We start from the raw sequence: 23216 nt of genomic DNA on the forward strand, positions 1-23216 counted from the left end.
GATTTTTGTATTTTGTTTGTATGTTTATTTATTTATTTATTATTTTTTAATTTATTTATTGTTTTTTTCTCTTTGCCTTTTGCTGCTATACTTGTCTACTGATACATTTGTCTTGCCCATTTTTGTTTGTTTATGTTCATTAAAACCAATAAACAAAAAATAAATAAATAAATGTAATACATTTAATGATACAATAATAAATTAATAAAAAAATAATAAATTTTAGATATTTCTTAGCAAAATATTTTAAATATTGTGTTAAAAAAAAGCCAGCTCTAGTCATAAACATACACTTTTTTTCAACTTAGCCTTGCTTTAAAAATAAATAGTGACAACTGTTTTAAAAGATTTAAAATCTATAATAAACAAACAAAAAAAAGTATAAAAAACAAAATAAAATGTAAGTTTTAATGAGATTAATTGTTGGTAATTATATGCATGTTGGCCAGATTGGAAAGCTAAACTTGAACAAAGGAAAATTAAGACCTACAACACAAAATTTAAGTAAATGTAAGACTTAAGGCCTAAAATTCACTATATTTCAGTTGAGATTTAAGACATTTTAAAAACCTGCGGACACCCTAATTATTATTATTATTACTATTAAAATACTTAACTAGATTATTTACTACGTTAGCATAATCAGGCAAGTTACTACATAACTGTGATTTGTTCTGTAGACAGAAAAAAAAATAGTATTTCTAAAGGGGGTTAATAATATTGACCCAAAAACTGTATATATAAAAAAATAAATAAATAAAAAATAAATAAAAACCTTATATGAAATGCTCCTTGTGAAATATTTGAAAAAAAAAAAAAATCTAAAAAAGTTTAATTGGAGGGCTAACTATTTTGACGGACACACACACACACACACACACACACACACACACACACACACACACACACACACACACACACACACACACACACACACACACACACACACACACACACACACACACACACACACACACACACACACACACACACACATTTTCTGTATTAATAAACACTGACACAACACTTGATTTTGGTACAATAAAATTGAGAAAAACTATTTTCAGTTTTATTTCACAATTTTCCATCTTTCAGACAGAGGTCCTGACTTTCTGTGGTCATTAAATATTCCATGGCACTTCCCTAGCAGGGTAGTGGTGTAACCCCGGTGTCCTGCCCAAATTCTCTCCATCGGTCCTCATCTATCCTGACCTCCCAATCATCCCCATCTACCGAATTGGCTCTATAACTGTCTCTCCACTCTACCTAGAACTTAACTGGTGTGTGGTGAACCCACTGGCACCATTATCCTGTGGCTGCCATCGCATCATCCAAGTGGATGCAGCACACTGGTGGTGGTGTGGAGAGACCCCCCCTTAATGATTGTGAAGCGCTTTGGGTGTACGGCCATTTCATTAAAACCTGCTCAAATTAAGAAGCTTTTAAAAGTCTCATAGAACAAAGCAAGCTATCGGTGATCAAAATGTTTATTGAAATAAATGGTATGTTCTTCGAATTACTAACACCTCTTAACTTACAGGTCATTTATACAACAAAGTATATACAAATATTAACATGTACAGTTGACAAACAAACCTTTTTCGCTTCGTCACCGTTAACCAACGAGTGAAGAATCATTTACCTTCAGATCGATTGATCAGGTTTAAGTGAAGCTCCCCAATCTATCACTAAAAAGCTCGCTATTACACTAGACAAGAATACAGACCTTCACAGCAGAATGCTATTTTGTTCTCAACATAAACTCATATTTTTATAGATGTATTATGATGGTTGTCACTCAATTTTTAATCCAACTGGAACCTAACCTAAACCATTTCATTCAATACCGCGAACTGGGCAATTGAGAAAAAAAAAATAAAACGCAGCAGCCAAAACTTCAAACCCAGACTACTCCACGTCAATATATATTGCCAATAATTCATTACAGTGTTTTCACAATTTGAGAGTAGTTCATTCTGTATCAAGTGCCTTTTTATTTCTAACAAGTGTAAACATGAAACAGCCAGCGAGAACATGAAGTTGTTTCATACCGCAGAACTTTCGAGAAGCATTCAGCTGAAATGAGCTGCTGGTCTTGTCGTTAGATATATATAGGGTGATACTGTTTATGTGTGAGTTTCTTTCTACATGTAGGGCAGCTGTGAGCTCTGCTGAGAGAGTCGCGGATGCACTGACTGCAGAACAGGTGACCGCATTTCGTGGAGACCATGAGCCTACCACTGTCCATGATCTGAAAATACAGATGAGAGAAGGTTAGAGAGGCATGGTCTACAATTTTATTGGATTAACTCGCTTTTTGAAGCATAAAATGAACAACCAAGAACAATAGCATTTTCTTAAGTGTTGTTAATAAAAATTTGTGGATGCACAACGGTTGTGTTCAAAATCACATACACAAAAACATTGTGAACTGACTAGCATGTCCGAATTCACAATATTCAAAAAACAGTATGCGAAGTAGTTCGTGGATGACTTACTACTTCTGGCGAGATTCTGAATTGCGCATTAGATCAAGCGTATCTGTCTGCGGACTGAAGGATGGGGGCGTAACATGAAGGGGTGTAACTTGTGGTAAGTTAGAGAGACCTAACTTGCAGTAATTGAGATTCCATTGAAGCAAGCAAGAAGTCGCAACGAGATGTTGTTGGCAAGATGGCGGAAATGCTTATGAAAACATTTGATGAAAATGTTCTGAGTTCTCCACATTTATCCACAACTAATTGATTTAATATATTATATTTATTCATTTAGCAACTCCACCCTGCAACTCACTGGCTTAATCCATTTTGTCATGACAGTTGGCCAACTCGGCATCACCCTCTGTGGTTGTAAATAACAGAATATGGCGAGCGCGTCAAGAATGAAAGCCTCCACAACAAGCAGCTGTACATTAAAAACTGTGATGGTTGGGTTTAGGGTTGGGGTAGGTGTAGACGTTAATACCTGTGATGGTTGGGTTTAAGTTCAGGGAAGGTGTAGAGGTTGATAAAGATGTTGGTTGGGTTAAGGGTTGAGAAGTTTGTAGACATTAATAACTGATGGTTGGGTTAAGGGTTGGGGAAAATGTAGACGTTTATAACTGATAGTTGGATTAAGGGTTAGGGAAAGTGTAGACGTTTATAACTGATAGTTGGATTAAGGGTTAGGGAAAGTGTAGACGTTAATAACTGATAGTTGGGTTTAGGTTTGCGCAAGGTGTGGATGTTAATAACTGATGGTTGGGCTAAGGGTTGGGGAAGATGTAGACATTTATAACTGATGGTTGGGTTAAAGGTTAGGGAAGGTGTAGACGTTAATAACTGATGGTTGGCTTAAGGGTTGGGGAAGGTGTAGACGTTAAAAACTGAATGTTGGGTTTAGGTATAGATCTTAATAACTGATGGTTGGGTTAACAGTAGGGAAAGGTTTAGACGTTAATAACTGATGGTTGGGTTAACAGTTGGGGAAGGTGTAGGCCAGGAATGGGCAAACTTGATCCTCGAGGGCCGGTGTCCCTGTAGAGTTTTGTTCCAACACTAGTCAAACACACCTGAACATGCTAAACAGTGTCTTTAAGATCACAAGAAATCTATAAGCAGGTGTGTTTAATCAGGGTTGGAGCTAAACTGTGCAGGACACCGGCCCTCCAGGACCGAGTTTGGTGTAGATGTTAATAACGGTGATAGTTGGGCTTAGGGTTAGGTGTAGACCAGGGGTGTCCAAACTTGGTCCTGGAGGCCCGGTGTCCTAGAGAGTTAAGCTGAGTTAAGCTGCAACCCTAATCAAACAAACCTAAACCAGCTAATCAAGCTCTTACTAGATAAACTAGAAACTTCCTGGCAGGTGTGTTAAAGCAAGTTGGAGCTAAACTCAGCAGGACACCGGCCCTCCAGAACCGAGTTTGGACACCCCTGGTGTAGACGTTAATAACAGTGATGGTTGCATTTATGTTTGAGGAAGGTGTAGACGTTAATCACTGATGGTTAGGTTAAGGGTTGGGGAAGGTGTAGACGTTAATAACTCTGATGGTTGGGTTCAGGTTTGGGGAAGGTGTGGACGTTAATAACTGGGATGATTAGGTTAATAACGGTGGTGGTGGTTGTGATAAAGATTGGGGTTGGTGTAGATGTTAATAACTATGATGGTTGGGTTCAGGTTTGGGGAAGGTGTGGACGTTAATAACTGGGATGATTAGGTTAATAACGGTGGTGGTGGTTGTGATAAAGATTGGGGTTGGTGTAGACATTAATAACTATGATGGTTGGGTTTAGGTAAGGTGTAGATGTTAACGATGTTGGTTGGGTTTAGGGTTGTGGTAGGTATAGACATTAATTACTGTGATGGTTGCGTTTAGGTGTGGAGTATGTGTAAACGTTAATAACTGATGTACAGCGCCATCTTGTTGACAACATAATTTTTACATGTGGGTCTTCATAACTTCAAATTATGCCTCTAACCTACTACAAGTTATGCCCCTTCATGTTACACCAGTCTTGCAGTCTGCAGACAAACTCTACTCCATCAGATGGACGTTATGCTATACCATAGTGCCACAAATTCATAAATACGATTGAAGTAATGCAACTGACGCAGGTAGGTCACATCATCATGTCAAATGGCGGATGTAGTAGGTCTGAGCTCCATTCACACTATATAGAACTTACTTTTTTTTAACGGTCATGTAGTAAATTCAAATTCAAATGAAGCACATACTCAAGCAGTAGGCAATTTCGGACACAGCCCATGTCTTTGAGAATTGTAAACATTGTTTTTTATGAGGGTACACACTGCTGCCATTTGGCATTTGTCCATGTTTCTTAGCAACTTACAGAAAACATTGTAAAGATTGGATGGGGCATAGACTATAAATATGACTTTTTAAAAATAGTTTTATTGAGACGGATGTTAAGACATAGAAAACTTAAGATTGCTTGAAATGATTTAACACCTACAAGACCACATTTCAGTGGATAAGGTATATGCACAGCAGTGTTTCTTCCCATAACGATAAACTTCCGGTGAACAGCTAATGCAACTTCTTACCATTGTATATGGTTCCGTTTATAACATCGATGTTTTAATGCAATGAAAATACAACTAGTTAAATAGACTTCATTTCACATAGCATTCATTTAGTTGTTCAGGCATAAAACAAGATAAAAGTAAGTGCGTCCTCACAGCAAGTGCGTTTTTACACACACGTGCTGTGAGGAGCAGCAGGTGAGCGCAGAAACTATTGAAAAAACTGGGGTAAAATGTTTTGTTTTTTTTATGACTGATTTAAATGCTTAATTTAATTTCAATGTCTTGATGATGAACTTTTGAAACAAACATTTTGATTCAACTATTAGCAGAGTGATGAATCTCTCAGGTTTCTTTTGTGATTTCTTCACCTATGATCACTTGCATTAAATCTACATACAATGGCTTACCTCGGAATAAACATCCATACAAACAGGACAGCTAATGGCGCCGGGCGTAGACCTATAAACCACAGAACGCCACACAACAAACTCAAAACACAGATTTAACGTAAATCTTACAGTGCATGTATTTTAAATTAATTTTAAACATAGACCAGCGGTTTTACAGGACAAGGAGTGAAACACTACTGAGGCCTGTTGCACAAAACAAGATAAACAAAAAAATAAATAAAAATCAAACAAATCCAACTTGGATAAGATCAGGATAAGTCAGTTTACAACACTAGGTGTAAACTTTATCAATTTTTGCTAGCAATTTAACAGTTTGTGAAAAAGTCTGGACTGTATGCACCTGGAAAAAGTGACATGTGCATCAAACAGAAAACAGTCAGTTTAAGTCTTTTCTTATTAGAGAGTCTACACAATCGACCTCTCTGTAGAAGACCAAAAAATAATATTATCAAAGATACAATCAATTTAAACGCTGTCATATTACTTCTGCCTAAATGCACAAATTAGGCTCATAGTAGACCTAACAATAGGCAGTACTTTTCTGACAATCTTTAAAAGAGAAGCTAAAACTATAGACTGAAAAAATTCTTTTTTTGTGTGTGTGGTAAATTCAGTTCTTAAAGAAAATTGGAATAAACAAGATTATGCTTTCCAAAAATTAAACTTTTTTTTTATTATTATTAAATATTAAAGAAAAAACAAACAACAATACTAATTATTTGAAATCAGCCAGGAAATTGCAAAATTGCTTATATATATATATATATATATATATATATATATATATATATATATATATATATATATATATATATATATATATACACACACACACACACACACACACACACACACACACACACACACACACACACATACATATATATACATATATACATATAGAGCAATTTTGCAATAAATAAAATATAAATAAATATATAAAAGTACATTTATATGTGAATGTTTAAATATGCATTTTTACATTTTTAAGCCATTATTAATCTTAACAGTCAATTTAAAAATATTTTTTACTTTACTCACAGCTGATTGCTCCACTTTTTTTATTTTTGCGATCCCGCAGAATAAATCATACACCAGAGCAGGTTAGCAGTGTAACGCAAACTTACCAGAGTAAAAACCCAAACCAGTTTTGCACAACAGGCCTCAGGTTGTAGACTGATCTAACCAGAGTGTTGAATGAAAAGAGTGTACCTGGCTCGTGAGCTGTCACGTAGAGAGGACAGTAAGCCTGGACTGAGTCTGAGACTGGACTCTTCCTCTTCATCACTGCTCAGTACATAACTCTCTGTGCACGGCCAAACTCTCCTTTGCACACCTACAACACAGACATCAACATGTAACATCTACAATGTTTAAGAATAACACTGAATTTAATGATTTGATACAGAACTATTAATAACTCAATGGGCCCTGTGGAGGAGGCTTACAAAGAGGCCTAAAAACAGCACAATGTCATATTTAAAATACAGCTATCTTTTAAATATATATACATTAGATTATTTGAGGGTGTATTTAGACACAGTGATTATGAACTTAAGCTTGATTTGGTCAATAAAAAGAACAAATAATACATTACCATCTTCTACAACCTTTATCCGCCGAGATGTTGAAAGAATTGCAAGACAGGAAAGAAAAAGAATATTACAAAGTCACTTCAAAAATACCAACTTCACATTTAGTTAGTTCTATACAAAAGTACAAGCAAAAAAAAAAAAAGACTCACCACAATAGAGTCATTATTGGTGAGGTCAACGACTGCAGGTTCAGACCCTTCACATGTTAAGTCTACCACATCTTCACCTTTGACAAGACAGTGGGAAAGAGAAAGAAGTGAACACACTCCAAGAATCCAAAACTGTCAGAAAAGTAAGGTTTCCTGTTCAATGACATAATTTATTGTGCTTAACCACTGTGGATGGAGGTCTTGCTGTAGAAAATACTGCAACATGACAGTAACAATACATCTTATAATATAGGACCTTTGTTAAAGCAATAGGATAGTTCACTCAAAGAAAAAAGAAAATTCTGTCATTAATTACTTGTTTCAATGCTGTTTGAGTCTCTTTATTCTGTTGAAAAAGAAGACATTTTGAAAAAAACTGAAAAGCTGTAACTATTGACTTCCATTCTGTTTGTTTTTCCTACTGTGGAAGTGAATGGTTACAGCTTTCAGCTGGTTCACCTTTTTAAAAATATTTTCTTTTGTGTATTCTTTAACACAGGGGTCTCAAACTGCCGGCCCTCAAGCCATTTACAGCCCACCCTCCTCTTTCCTCCGGCCCGCAACTGACATCAAAAATAGAATGCGATTCGGCCCACCAAAACATTTATTTGTGAACCACTATCATTGTTGTGCAGTTGCATCTAGCCACTTGTGGTTTATACCTGCCACCTAGTCAACATTTCTAGTACTGCAATCGGATCATTTTTACTTTCTTTTTCTCTCAGTGTATGGTCAAGAATAACAGACATGATACAGACAATCGGATACGAGTCACATTTTAAAGATGATGCAAGCGGTTCATCAAAAAAATCAGATATATTCACAAAATTGGAATTGACTATCAAGAACTGCAGTGTAAATGCAGCTATAGTAATAAACATACAGTTTTTTGAAAACAACATTTTTTTGTCATACCTACTGCAAACTTATTTGAGCGATAATATCATTAAATGTGGAATAGAGGTAAAGTTGGTTTTATAACCACACATTTGTTCATTTAGAAGTCTCTATACTTATGTTACTTTTAATATTCGATCGAAATTAGCATGCAAGTATGACCTCAAAACAACATTAGCACTATCTGATTGACTGCAAACAATGTTGTACTTTAATAGTCATTGGCTGCTTTTATGATTTTCCCATTTAGAATTTGCAAAAAACACGTTTCTGAAATAATGTTACTAAGGAGAATGTCTGAATACACAAATATAAAACCAACTTTACCTCTACACATGTGGAAGGGGGCTTACAATATTTCCAGGAGAAAAGGGGGTCTCAGTCAAAAAAAAAGGTAGGGAACCACTAGTTTAAATGAATCGTTATAATTACACATATATTGTTATTTTTAAAGAAAATTGCATGGTGTAAATAGTGTAAAATGTTTATTTTGTGAATGGGCAGTGGTATATTTTGAGTGTTGATATGATTGGGACCTGGCAACCCTGAGCACAGCATACATGGTTACAGTGATTAGATCTGATTCACAGCCTTTAAATTCTGTGTAAAATTAACCATTAAAGTTTATTTTACTAGCTCACATTGTTATCCTTGATATCCCTGAATAATTAGCCTGTGCAAGTTAAAATTAGAAATGTTAGCCTTCAATCAAAATAGTTTGCTTTCACCTTTGCAGTGGCGCTCCTTCTGTTGACAACAATCTGAGGGCTATAGACTGATTTATTTAATCTGCTTGGTTAAAAATTTCAGCCAAATAAAAAAAAATAAATTCAAACCCTCTTGCAAAATGTGATTCAAACCCATCACTTATTCATCATTTGGTAAGAAAAATAGGACTTAGTACTATGTACAAGGTCTTTACACTAAACTAATGCATGCCCCTTTTTGTTCCGCTATAAAACAACAATGCAGCCATAGAGGTAATGTTGGTTTCAAATTTGCACATTCGTTCGTATAGAAGTCTTTATATTGTTTACCATGTTACTTTGCATATTTAATCAGATTTAGCATGCAAATATGATTTCAAAACAACATTATCTAATTAACTGTGAACAATGCATAGAAGTAAAGTTGGTTTTATATTTGTGTATTCAGACATTTTCCTTAATAACATAGTTTTATAAAAATATTCTTAGCAAATTCTAAATAGGGAAATCGTATAAGCAGCCAATGACTCTCAAAGTACAGAATTGTTCAAGGTCAATTAAACAGTGTTAATGTTGTTTTGAAGTCATACTTGCATGCTAGTTCCGATCAAATATTCAAAGTAACACGGTAAACAATATAGAGACGTCTAAATGAACGAATGTGCAAATTTAAAACCAACTTTACCTCTATCTATAATGCCGCCTTACATCAAGAAGCCAAAATAAAGGACTGGCAATACAAGAGGCAAACTCACTGTTAGTTCTGTCGTTTTCTAGCACATCAATGGTCTCCATCACTGTCTGAGACATCTGGGCCCGGTTCCTCTTGCTGTTGCCACGGCGTGAACATGTAGTGGAAGATGTTCGTCTTTTTCTCTGGGTCTAAAAAGCAGAAACAAGAAGGCTTACAATCTCACTTGTTTGGCAGCATAGAGAATGCCATATACCAAGGTGCAATAGTTTAAATGTAATCAATACTAATCACGTGAGCAGTCACGTGGTTAACCATACTCACAACAGTAGTACTCATGATGACTAGTGTTGATCACTCCAAATGATATCAAGCCAAAAGATGATTCCTCAATATTGATGATAACTGTAAAACACAACTTGGTCATACTACACAAGACACGAACTGTTTAGACGCTGTATTTACACAAATCAAAGTCCAAATTAACGTTTGGGTTGATAGACCATCGTTTTGTTTCATACGTTTGATCCAAAAAGTTAATTTCGTTCTCACATTGTGTCAAATTCAAATGTAAACAACTGTGCCAGGTGAACAAAAGATTATAGAATCCACTGAAAGTAGGGACTTTGGGTGAACACCTCGGTATTTAAGTTAACTTGTTGACTTTAAAATGACTAACACTTACATAAAGCACCGACATGTTATTTTGTAATTCATTAAATAGATTGTCACATTTGCTTTAGTGAGCTGCGAACTTCGCTAACATGCTAATGGTGTCTTCGTTGTTAGCTTGATGCGTCTTATAACATAACTAAGTTAGTATACACATGCACTATATATTAAATTATAACATACTAAATAAAAATGATCGTCAGTTTTAGATAATAACCGGTTACATACTCAGAACTCTCCAACTGTCAGCCACACAACGAACGTACCACACAAATCACAGTAGAGTAAGAACTGTATTTCTCAACGCGTAGCAGCGCCACCTGTGGTTTGTATGTACTATAAACTGCTATGAGAGATCAATTTTTTTCAAAATTTCAAATAAAAATATTGTCACTTAAAGTTTTTCAGAAAATTACAAATAATCAGATAAAATTGTTGTGATTAACGATTTAATAATTTATTAATAATTATTCTTAAGTACAAACATTGTTTGTTTTTCTGTTTTACCATTTTGACTTTTTATTCAGAATTGTACATTTATTATAGCTAATTTTCAAGCTGTATTTAAATAATAAGAATTAATATTATTATTAAAAGATAAAACAATGTTTCTGACAGTATAACTACATTGCACAAAAAAACATAGCAAACTATAACTTAGTAGTAACTAAATATTTTACGCTAGACATTTTATTTTAAAATCAATTTTCCACTGTAAATGCATTTCAGATTCTATAATTGGAGCCTTCGTATCATATTTAGGGATTCCTGGTAGGCCTATATATACACTCACCATGCCACTTTATTAGGTACACCTGTTCAACTGCTTGTTAACACAAATTTTAAAACAGCCAATCACAACATGGCAGTAACTCAAAGCAATTAGACATGCAGACATGGTCAAGACGATCTGCTGCAGTTTAAAGCGAGCATCAGAACGGAGAAGAAAGTTTATTTAAGTGACTTTAAACTTGGCATGGTTGTTTGTGCCAGATGGGCTGGTCTGAATATTTCCGAAACTGCTGATCTACTGGGATTTTCATGCACAAACATCTCTAGGGTTTACAAAGAATGGACTGAAAAAGAGAAAATATCCAGTGAGCGGCAGTTCTGTGTGCAAATGCCTTGTTGGTGACAGAGGTCAGAGTACAATGGCCAGATGGCTTCGAGCTGATAGAAAGAGAAGAGTAACTCAAATATCCATTCGTTACAACTGAGGTATGCATAAAAGCATCTCTAAATGCACATCAAACCTTGAGGCAGATGGGCTACAGCAGCAGAAGACAACACCAGGTGCCACTCCTGTCAGCTAAGAACAGGAAACTGAGGCTACAATTCACACAGGCTCACCAAAATTGGATGGTAGGGTCAGAATTTAGTGTTAACAACATAAAAGCATGGATCCATCCTGCCTTGTATTAACGGCTCAGGTTGGTGATGGTGGTGTAATGGTGTGGGGGATATTTTCTTGGCACACTTTGGGTTCATTAGTACCAATTGAGCATCTTGTCAATGCCGCAGCCTACCTGAGTATTGTTACTCACCATGTCCATCCCTTTAGGACCACAGTGTACCCATCTTCTGATGGCTACCTCCAGCAAGATAACACATCATGTCATAAAGCATGATTCATCATCTCAGACTGGTTTCATGAACATGACACGAGTTCAATGTACTCATATGGCCTCCACACTCAACAGATCTCAATCCAATAGAGCACCTTTGAGATGTGGTAGAACGGGACATTCACATCATGGATGTGCAGCAACTGTGTGATGGATGCTATAATGTCAATATGGACCAAAATCTCTGAGGAATATTTCCAGTACCTTGTTGAATCTCTGCCACAAAGGATTAGGGAAATTCTGGGAGCAAAAGTCCTTACTAGTATCCAATCCAATCCTCGTAAGGTTTACCTAATAAAGTAGCCAGTGAGTAGATATCACATGGATGACTATATGAATTGTCTGAACATCTCATAAAGCACATTAGTAGGAAACTACATCTCTGTCGTTGTGAACATTGACATTCAGTCCGTCACATAATTTACTGTACTCTTCATTCTCACATAATAGCCCTGTTATATGCGTCTGATGTCATGTGACCTTCCGTAGGATGAAAACAGACAAGAGCCCAATTCACAACTGACACAAGTCTTCACTGCATGATTTAATATATGGACTGTGTTTCAGATTTCATTTTTTTCGAAAGTACATGAAGTACATTGTTTGTTTGTTTTTTGACACAAGAAGATATTAAACCAAATAAAAATGCATTTTAAAGCAATGGACGTTTATGTCATAGTATGCTTTGAATGTTCTGATACATTAATCTAAATATATTACAATGTGACTTCAAGCCTTAAACTAAAAAAAAAAAAAAGATTACTGCTGCTTGTTCAAACTACCTGTTTAAAATGAGCTGAAACAACACAATTCTTGTCATTTATTTGGCCAATTTATTTGTTTCATGTATAGTACACTTGAATTTGTAAACCATTAAGTTAACTTGGCCAAACAGGGGATGTGTAGTTTCTAGCATGAATTAAGAGATGAAAATGTTGACAATAAAATGTATCTTAGGCGTTTAAAGTTAATATAAAGACTTGTTAAGAGTTCAATCTTCACTTCAGTTTGAAAATTTGGAAGTTTTATGAAATGCTTTGAGTTTTGAGGTTACCACCTTGCAGAAGCACCATGCTTTGGGTGTTGCAGCTCAATTAGCAAAACTGCAGTTTGTTGCTTTGCTCAGTGAGCAATAACTGTCCTAAATGAGTTCTGAGATCAGTCTCAACCAACTGTATATGTAATTATGAAATATGTTTAAAAGTGGCTCTTTTAGTTCATTTAGGATAACATCGAAATGTAATAGACATACATAACAATATCAGACCTTTGAGTTTAAGTTAAATAAACATGCAAATGTATTTAAACTTTTATTTGATAAAATCATCTTTTGGGTGTCACGGTGGAGCAGTGGGTAGCGCTGTCGCCTCACAGCAAGAAGGTTGCTGGTTCAAGCCTCAGCTGGGCAGTTGGCATTTCTGTGTGGGAATTACATGTTCTAACCGTGTTGGTATGGGTTTTCTCCGGTTTCCCCCGAGTCTAGACATGTGGTGCAGGTGAATTGGGTGAGCTAAATTGGCTGTAGTGTATGTGTGTGAATGCAAAAGTGTTCGAGTGTTACCCAGTGTAAGGTTGCAGGGGGATGAGCCGCATGAAACATGGTGGATAAGTCTGTTTTCTGCTGTGGCAACCCCTGATGAATAAAGGGACTAAGCTGGAAAGAAAATGAATCTTGGACCACCTAAATTGAATTTAATTGTGTAAATATTTGTTTTAGTTGGTGCTACACACATTGAGTGGATGGAAATCTTGCCATCAATTAAATTAAATTGATTTCATCCAGTTAGTTTTTTTTTTTTTTTTTGTGTACAGTATGTAAACAATGAGTCCAAATCTGTGGAAACACAATACATCACCACATACAAATGAGTGTCCAAAAAAATAAATAAAAAAATAATGGTTTATATTTTACATTCTGACAGCATCGGGCACAAAACATAGTTGCAAAATGTTTTGCCTAAAGCATTTACCTGATCAAAGTGGTATAACTCAGTGATATAAAGTCAGCTATTTTGCCTTTTGCTTGACTTGACATTCGTAGATAGCATTTAAATATCTTTGCATTTGACCAAAGTCCTTACTTCCCTCATTTATACTCCTGGAAAGTTTAACTTCATTTACAACACTCTTAAACTAGGATAAGGTAGACAATAAACCTGGCAGAATTTGTGCAAATGTCATAAAATATGACAAAAAAAGAGAGTAAAAACTTTAAATGTGTACAGGATAATGTGAAAATTAGGCTATTTCATGTTTTAATAAATGTTGTTCACAATGAGTGGCTCATCAATTTATTTGCTCAAATTTATTTAAAGAAAACATTCATTAATTTTACTTCAGCTTAGTCTCTTTATGTCGCCACAGCGGAATGAACTGCCAACTTATCCAGTGGATGCCCTTCCAGCAGCAACCAAGTACTGGGAAACATAAAAGAAAACATTTAAGCACCAATTTCCAGTATTTAGTACTAAATTACCTGAGATTGCGAGATTGGCTGTTTTTAGTACTCAAAGTATGAACTTAAACCACTCTCAATCCAAATACCTAAAGCTAACTATTATCTATTTACAAGCAGCAATTTAGTACTTTAAAGAGCTAAAAGTCTCAGTTAATGGTTTGTTAAAAAAACAAGGCAAACAAAATGATAATACATCAATGCAACAGAATTTTTTTCAATGGATATATATTTTCTATGACGTATTTCTAATTTTGATCGTGTACCCTAATAAATACACGTTTATATTAAAAAATAATGTATATGAGGGAACAACACATTATGAAAAAGATTTCACAAACCAACCTTTTAACATGTCAATATTTATTTTACATCACTATGAAATGAAGTAAAATGTCTTCTCTCAATGCAACTTAATCCCAACTACTGTATCACTCGTGTAACAAATTCACAGAGGTACGCTTAAATACCAGGGTACATTGCTTACCGCCACATCTACATGGAAAGAGCTGGAAAAATAGAGGAGCAGGGGGTCTCTGGAATTACCATTCACGTCTTCTAATAAGCATCACTCAATCACACCATCATTAAGACTGCAGCCATTTGAAGATCATTCACAAATTCCCCTGGCAGTGCTTACATACACACTTAAAGATTAAGCAGAAGAAAAACATCTGGCCTTAATTCCCTCCGAAAGCACATGCTGCACTTATGAATCTAGCTAAAAAAACCTGCAACAAAACAAAATGGACAATTTCAAGCATTATCATATAAAGAAAAATGCATTCCCACTAAATTAAAAAGGCAAAAACCCCCGAGTACAGTACAATCTACACCAGTGCAAACAAATAACCCTGTTAAAGGTCATTTTAAGACTTAAACCTATACGTTAATAAAACATGACATTTGCCCTTGAGATTCGATTTCATCTGAAAGCACTTGTTACAAAGCTACCCCTGATCAACACAAATAATAATAAAAAATAAAAAAAAAAAACATCTGCATGTGGCACAACTTCAGCATCTAGTAAGAACTGTAGTGCCTTTAGCTCACGCGAGACTTTCCTACTATGAATGCGTGTTGCTCTGAAGAGATGCAGTCGATCCAGAGGTGTGTGTTGCTGGGCAGGAGGAGTGTGTGTGGTGGCTGAGCATCCAGCCTGTGCCAACAGTGTGCTGTTTGCAGCGCAGGCCTTCATTATGCCACAGTCCACAGTCCCGCTGACCGGCCAAACAGCTCCGGAGACCTACCGACGAAATTATAACGTCATTACATTCTGCATTGTGTCGTGTTGTGTTCCGTCAAGATGTAATGCAATCTCATGGTGTGACAAAAGCAATGAAATTAAGAACAGAAGTCTGCAGTTGGTTTTATTGCAAGAATAGAAAATGTTTGCAAAATATTCCCTGCATTCTTTGTTGTTAAAAAAAAAAAAAAAAAAACGAAACAAGAACAAGAAATGGTGAAAATGTGCTTGTATGAGATTTGCTATGCAGACAGCAGGTACCCTGAAAGGCTTTGCAATAAACATTTTCATCCCTTCCCAAAACATAGAAACATGTGTAAAATGAATATGTTTGATTGGACAGCCACAATGTAAAAGTGAACCAATAAGAGAACTTGATGATCTCTTCTTTTCTGTATTTGGACCAGCACATCCAGCTTAATTTTATTTTACAGAGATGTGCCATGGCAAAATAACCAGTGAATTACCTAAGGACTAGGAAAAAAGACAGGTGAAATGAGCTAACTAGAACACCATCGGGGTTTCTGCAGCTTCATCAAGTCAAATTTAAGACTTTTTAAAGACCATTATGAATTACTTTCACATGGCAAATTGCTAGGGATTTTTTGTAATGGCCAGTGGATTTTTTTTCTTGCCTTATAATAATGAAAATTCTGTTATTTTTTAGACATTTTAAATTGTGAGTCGAAACAAGCAAACTCCATTTATATACATACAGTTGAAGTCAGCATTATAGCCCCCCTGTTTTTTTTTTGTTTTTTTTCAACACATTTCTAAACATAATAGTTTTAATAACTCATCTCTAATAACTGATTTATTTTATCTTTGTCATGATGACATTAAATAATATTTGACACTTTTATACAGCCTAAAGTGACATTTAAAGGCTTAACTAGGTTAATGAGGTAAACTAGGCAGGTTAGGGTAATTAGGCAAGTTATTGTATAATGATGTTTTTTTTCTGTAGACTGTCGATAAAAAAATATATAGCTCGAAAAAATATATATATCGAAAAAATAAGCTTAAAGGGGCTAATAATTTTGTCCTTAAAATGATTTTAAAAAATTAAAACTGCTTTTACTCTAGCCGAAATAAAACAAAAAAGACTACGTCTAGAAGAAAAAATATTATCAGACATGCTGTGAAAATTCCCTTGCTCTGTTAAACACCACTTGGAAATATTAAAAAAAGAAAAAGAAAAAAAATCAAAAGGGCTAATAAATTTGATGTCAACCGTATATATTTTTAGCAAAACGTTTCTTTAAAAAGACAAGTTTAAAAACCTATGATAAATTAAATGTACAACATACGGTTATTCATAAATATATGAAGACATTTTAAACAAATGATTTTGTAATGATGTCAGGAAGATAATTAAATCATATTGGTTAACAGGGTTAATCAATTTTACTTTTGTTAAATGTTTTTTTTTTTTGATGGATTGTTTGTTGTACTGATAGAGTAGCTTTAAATGGACAAATTAAGACCCATATAAAATCATTTAAGACCTACAACACCATATTTCAGTGAATTTAATACTTTTTAAGGCCTACATTTTTTTTTTTTTAATACTAAGACTTTAAGACCCCATGGATACCCTGACCATAGACTGGAAAGCTAGGTAAACAATTAATTGATCTTCAGGTTTCTTTGAACTTAATATATGCACTATAGTTTTGTCTTGCTTGCGAGGCCAGATTTTGTGTGTGTGAGTGTGTTTTTTTTAACTATGTGTTAGGTAATCAATGTGTAACTATTTAATTTAAAATTATTTTAAAATATAAAATAATTTAAAATTATTTCAAAGTTACAGCTTCATGTTTTATAAAACCAGTCTTATATTGAAGGGGTATATTTTTGGCAATAGCCAAGAATACATTATGCATTGACATTTATTTTTCTTTTATACTAAAAATTAAATGTAAAGATCATTTCCACAAAGACATTTAGTAAGCCCTAAATATAGCAAAACTTAATTTTGATTAGTAATGTGCACTTAATCTGAACAAATTTATAGGCAATTTCCCAGTACACAGTTGTATATCGACCTTATTCTCCGTGGACAAGGGGGCGCAACCATTTGAACCATTTTGGCTCGAGACTTCTGGTCTCATTCACTTCCATTCATTTTTAGTAATTAAAAACAGCTCGTTATGCTGCTTAATGTTGCAAACTTATATTTGCTTATTGTCTTGCTATATTTTGTGTGCATAGTCATGCAAACCCTTGTTTGTAGAGCAAGTAGTTTGACCATTCTCTGCCGTTTATTATTCCTAGTCATTTCTCCCATAGGCAGCTGAATCAGAAGTTCCAAAACAATCGCAAAAACGAGCGCACTTCCGCATTGAAGAATAAGGTCAAATACAAAACATAAATCAACAAAAATATTTCCTCAGCTTTCATATAGATGCATAAATCTCACCTTTTCAAAAACGGACATATATTGTTTTCATTTTCCTCTTATGCACACTGCAGACCTTTATGTCTGCTTGCGTATAAAATCAGTATGTCATTTTTCCAGATATTATTCACCATTTCCTTGAGGAGTGCACAAATTGATAGAGGATCACCATGGTTGATACAGAAAGCTTGTCAGACAGAGGAGGGGGCGGGGCTTTGCGACGGTTAAAGAATCCTTCAAAGCCTGCTATTTATAGCAGGTTTTAAAATGCATTTCGTCAATTAGTGGAGAACATTAAATGCATCCATAAAGTGTACTCGCTTTCAGAGGGAGTTAGAAAAGCATTGTTGACAAATTCTCATATGCTTGAAAAAAATGTAGTAATGGTTTAGAAAACAAAGCTCAGAAATGAGTTAACAATTTGAATGGACCCTTTTCACAAGACTGGCGCGTTTAACGGTCATCATAATCTAAAATCCTTGAAAATTTTTTTATATTTTGATTTAAAAAAATAACACACATTTGAACATTTATATGTAATATATCATCTTTCTATCAAATTACATGAAACAAATAACTGCTTATACGAGGTGCTTCTAATGCAGTGTCTATGGGGCTGAGAGTAAATTTGACGTTTTGCTCTCTTCTAGCTGCTTTATTAGTCTCACACATTTTTTTCATTTTTCTGAAAGTCTTGAAAACACCATCGTTGTGTTTCTCTTTGATTATTTCAGCAAATAGGGTTGCAAAACGATTATTTGTTGTACTCTCCCATTCACTTCGCTCTAAGTTTACCCAATGAAGCCTTCTGCTGCTGAGCAACCCAGAAATATGAAAATGATCCATCAGTCATTCACTGAACAAGCCAGAGCTGTAAATGAATCAACATCGAATGGACTAAACTGCTGCTTTAAAAAGCCAGTTGGTATTTCATAGGAATGAAAAACCTCCTAGTATGAAATTAACATTACCACAATTACAATTTATCAATGTGTGATATAGATTTTAATATGTCAGAGGCATAGGAGCGGAAAGATTTTAAGATTTTAGCGGAAAGTTCTTCATTAAAAACTAAATAAGATGAACCAAAATTTATCAAATTTATCAAAGGAAAAAAAACACTGTACTCTCACAGTTCAGGCAAACATATTAAAGGTGCACAGATGATTTTAATCTTTTAATTGACATTTTCAAAGATGAGAAATGTTTAATGATAATTCATTTTAATATTACTGAAAAGCCATTGATCAAACAAGTGCAGAACATACGACTATCAAAATAAAAATGATTAAACACTTCAGCTTAAAAAATGTTTTGCCAAGAACTGAGATTTGCAAATAACTCAAAAGCCTAGAGGGAAACACATCTATCGAAAACAACGTAAACAAAAAAAGTCTTTGTTAAAAGCTGCTATGCTTGTACTTGCTGTGACATACATGCTGATGTAATTGTACAGGTTTAACCACTCACATGTCTCTTGGCAAAAACAACAGCACTACGGTGAAGGAAAGTTCATCTTGTCGGCCTGATTCATCTTAAGGTGGTTATCTAAGATCTGGAACAGCTCCTGAATGTTGGGTACATATCCCGATTGCAACTTGGACCAAATTGGGATATCTAAAACAGAAAGGCATAATGACGTTTTTGTGATTATGACGTAAAAAGTAGATATTTTTCCTAAAGAGAATAGTGGTGATCCTAATGAGATTACCATTCAGTGTAATCTCAAAAGCTCCTGTTGAGAGGAAATGGGTCTCCAGCATATTACTAATAAAAAAGGCCATGAGGCAGGAGAAAATCTGCAAAACAGAGCAAGCAATTGTGAGAAATCGTTCTTTCAAGCTAAAATAGCTTCAGGTTAGAAACACAGTGCAAAGAATAGACAGATAAACATGTATATGGGTCAAAGACGTGACGACCCATTTTGGTGTTTGCATCAACTAAAATTCACAAGAGAGATTTTATACATAGAAGGTATATTAAATCGAAATAAAATGTAGACTTTAGTTTAATACAAAAAAAATTATAAATAAAAAAATTGTGGGGAAAAAAAGAACAAAACTTTAAAAAAATGTTTAAAATTGGTAAAAATATGTTCTGTTGATAATTTTTTTTTTAGAGCTACAAACCTTTAAGAAAACTGACAGCTTGAAATAAAATTTGCGTAATGAACAATCACAAATCTCTATTATGATCACACGGTTATAATTGTTATTAAATTTAATTATTTATGCTTTGCTGATTTATTCAGTACATGTTATTTTAAACAGAAAAAAAGACTATTCATAGTCAATCATTAATGAACGCAAACAGCATTGAAACAATATTTCTGTTCATGTAAGATCTCCTTCAAACAGCAAATAGGTGGACTGATTTTACGTCTGTAACTCAGGCATTTAAAGTTGCTACGTCATCCCTTGCATTCCACTAATACCAGGTCTGCCCAGTACGACATGGTTACAGCTCTGAAATACCGCTCATTCCTCAAAATAAGCGTCAGTTAACGTGGTGATGTTTATTTTTAGACTCTAGTTTGTTATAAAACAAAGTTAAGAGTCCAAGCGCTTCTTCAACAACATTACCTTATTCTCCTGCCCCCAGGCCCATATTCTTGGAGTGTTCATTCCAAACATTTGGAAAGGATTTTGTCCGGTCACAATCAAAGCGATGGCAAGCAATTTAAAATAAGAGAGGAAATTTCCGAGATATCTGCAGAGGAAGATAAATGGCAAGTACAAGTCAGAACAAAAAAAAACACTATCGGAAACTCGGAATGACAGATGATTCCAGAAGATCTAGAAAACACACTCACTTGTTAATAGGTTTGGGAGGATAATTATCTCCCTCGATTCGGATGTCCGGGTACAGCTGGCTAATAGACCGGGAGTACTCCTGGAACACCTTACTGTACCCTCAGGAAATACTGAAAACAACACACAGTTAATGACTGCTATTATAGAAACGATTAAGAACATGCATGTTTTGAATTTTACGGATCCTAAATTTATTCATGTTCAACTTTTTTTTTGAGAGTGAATGTGTTTGTATGATTGTTGTTGTATTTATTTTTTGGAAATATTTAATAAAAACGTCAAATGAAAACATCAAAATAATTTCCAAATCCCATCCTATATTATTATAATTTTTTTTTGAAAATGTCACTTTGCTTCTATAGTCTATGCATGTCATTTATTTATTCATTAGATTTTATACAGATGTGCCCGTACAAAATTATCCCAATCAATCTAAAATGATGAGTTTTTTTTTTCTAACTACACCTATTTAAGCCATCTGGATAAATTGCATACTTATTGCAATATATATTCAGGGTTTCCACACTTTCACGAACAGCAGATTCAAGGCCTTTCAATGACTTTTTAAAGCATCATTATTTTTTTAACCAAACACAGTTGTAATCCACATGCAGCACCACGAAAGACCAAACTGTACTTAATATTCCACCTAATATTTATATTATAATAATGTCAGATTAATTTTCAAAAACTAATAGGGTCATGTTCACCTTTAATAAAGTTTGTTAAAATAAATACTGTTAATATTCAAAAGTAATTTCTAAAATATTAATGAAATGTGCATTATTTGTCAGTGCTATTGTACAACAATTAAATTCACAAATTTTTATTTAAGAATGTCTCAGTTTTTTGTTGTTTTTGACAACTGAGCACAATTGTTTAAATAAAACCATAAACAAATTTTATTTTAAATTTAATTCAAGCACTTTCAAGGCTATTCATGTCTAAAATTCAAGTGCGTTCAAGTACTTTTAAGAAGTATGAGAACCATGTATATTAAAGAAAAGTTTCAAAACCATAGAGCCAAAGATTGAGGTAAAGTTGGTTTTATATTCACACATTCGTACAGTGACAACTTGTGAAACGCTTCCTAAATTGTTTAGCACAGCATTTTGAATCTTCCATCTGAAATAACCTGCAAGTGTGACTTGAAAACAACATTAACACAGTTTATTTGACTGTGAACAATGCTGTACTTTGATAGTCATTGGCTGCTTGAACGATTTCGCTATTTAGAGTCTGCAAATAATACTTTTATGAAATTACATTATTAAGGAGAATATCTGAATGTGCGAATATAAAACCAATTTTACTTCTATCAGAAAAAGTACAAACTACTGAAAACAGCAAAAACAACACACAGTACTTCTTGAGGATATTACACACCTCAACTCTTGCTTTTTGAAGACAAAATGTTCAGACATGGAGGATGAAGGTTTCTTATTTTTGGTGAAGATGTCAAGTACCTTTTATTTTGAAAGTACATTTGGCAGAAATAAGTGTCAAATGTTCAACTAAAATCAAATTAACGTTATATGGATTTCTGCATAGATTGTGCTCTGAAAAGTGCAGCGTAATCTCATATTGGCTTTAAGCAGATTTACAATATAATCTTCTTATTTCAACACATTTTTAAATTACAAGATGCTCACTTTTTGCAGCAAATATGCTAATTTTGTATACAAACATTAATACGTTACGTTGTAGAAATATTCCTTATTATTAATAACTTATATTAACGTTACAGGGGTGGTTGATTTGCTTTTTGACAGTCAAATCAAGAAACACAGACCACATTTTGTCAGTTCATCCTATGTGTAATACAAACAAATAGATTTTTACACATTATAATTATTCATGTTATATATTTATCCATTTAATACATCAGAATATGTAATATTATTATTATTATTATTATTCGCATACGCTACATTAGCCGTTAGCATAGCAGCTAATATACATATTTAAAGTGTTAAAACATAAAAATGGCATTAATGTATGTACAGTCTCTCACCAGTACTGGAACTTGAGGACAGGTCCCGTGTAGAACGTGTGTTTATTCTGTCGCTGTGTGTTTATGTCGGGTCCAGTGTTCTCCTGTTGAGTCACGCTGTTGCGGCCCACATAAATATCCTTCACAGTCACCACTGTGAACAGCAGCAGGGCCGTTAATATACCCGTCTGACTGTACTCCGCCATCTCCGGGCCCGTCCTCAGCCACAAACCGAACCCACAGACCCGCTGTAGCTGCTGCTGTCGCTGCTGCCGCCGCCGCTGAACTGGTACTTCACAAAAAAAAATCAAAATCAGGATAAAGTGACTGGTTGCATTTCAAAATAAAAGTCTTCCACGCTGAGTCATGCAGGAGAACATGTTCAGGGCGACATCTATTGGTGAAGTGTTTCATCAACCCGTTGATGCAGCTCCAGCACGCCACACTGTGTTCAATAAAGCACATGACATAAACGAACAAGTGATGATAAATAACTTAATGTAATTTAGTTTAATTAATTATATTATTTAAAAAGTG

At 34.6% G+C, this 23216-nt stretch overlaps 2 protein-coding genes and 1 long non-coding RNA gene across 4 annotated transcripts; 1 reads left to right on the plus strand and 2 right to left on the minus strand.

Annotated features, from left to right (window-relative positions):
* Positions 1 to 1469: 1469 nt before the first annotated feature.
* Positions 1470 to 10458, minus strand: rnf4 (ring finger protein 4). Of its 2 annotated transcripts, none has more exon segments than NM_001386248.1 (8): positions 1470 to 2251; positions 5433 to 5484; positions 6648 to 6771; positions 7033 to 7045; positions 7180 to 7256; positions 9539 to 9665; positions 9799 to 9879; positions 10375 to 10458. In NM_001386248.1, coding segments are annotated over 7 exon segments (558 nt in total). In that variant the 5' UTR covers positions 9814 to 9879; positions 10375 to 10458; the 3' UTR covers positions 1470 to 2101.
* A 1496-nt stretch (positions 10459 to 11954) lies between these two features.
* Positions 11955 to 15184, plus strand: LOC141377493 (uncharacterized). The gene is made up of 2 exons (XR_012389676.1): positions 11955 to 13394; positions 13489 to 15184. It is a non-coding gene; the product is annotated as an uncharacterized lncRNA (long non-coding RNA).
* selenot2 (selenoprotein T, 2) lies at positions 14573 to 23007 on the minus strand. The gene is given in 6 exon segments (NM_001098487.2): positions 14573 to 15472; positions 19344 to 19490; positions 19585 to 19672; positions 20456 to 20582; positions 20686 to 20796; positions 22701 to 23007. Coding segments are annotated over 5 exon segments (633 nt in total). The 5' UTR covers positions 22886 to 23007; the 3' UTR covers positions 14573 to 15472; positions 19344 to 19368.
* Between the last annotated feature and the right edge of the window lie 209 nt (positions 23008 to 23216).

The sequence above is a fragment of the Danio rerio genome, chromosome 14 (assembly GCF_049306965.1).
Source record: "Danio rerio strain Tuebingen ecotype United States chromosome 14, GRCz12tu, whole genome shotgun sequence".
NCBI lineage: Eukaryota > Metazoa > Chordata > Actinopteri > Cypriniformes > Danionidae > Danio > Danio rerio.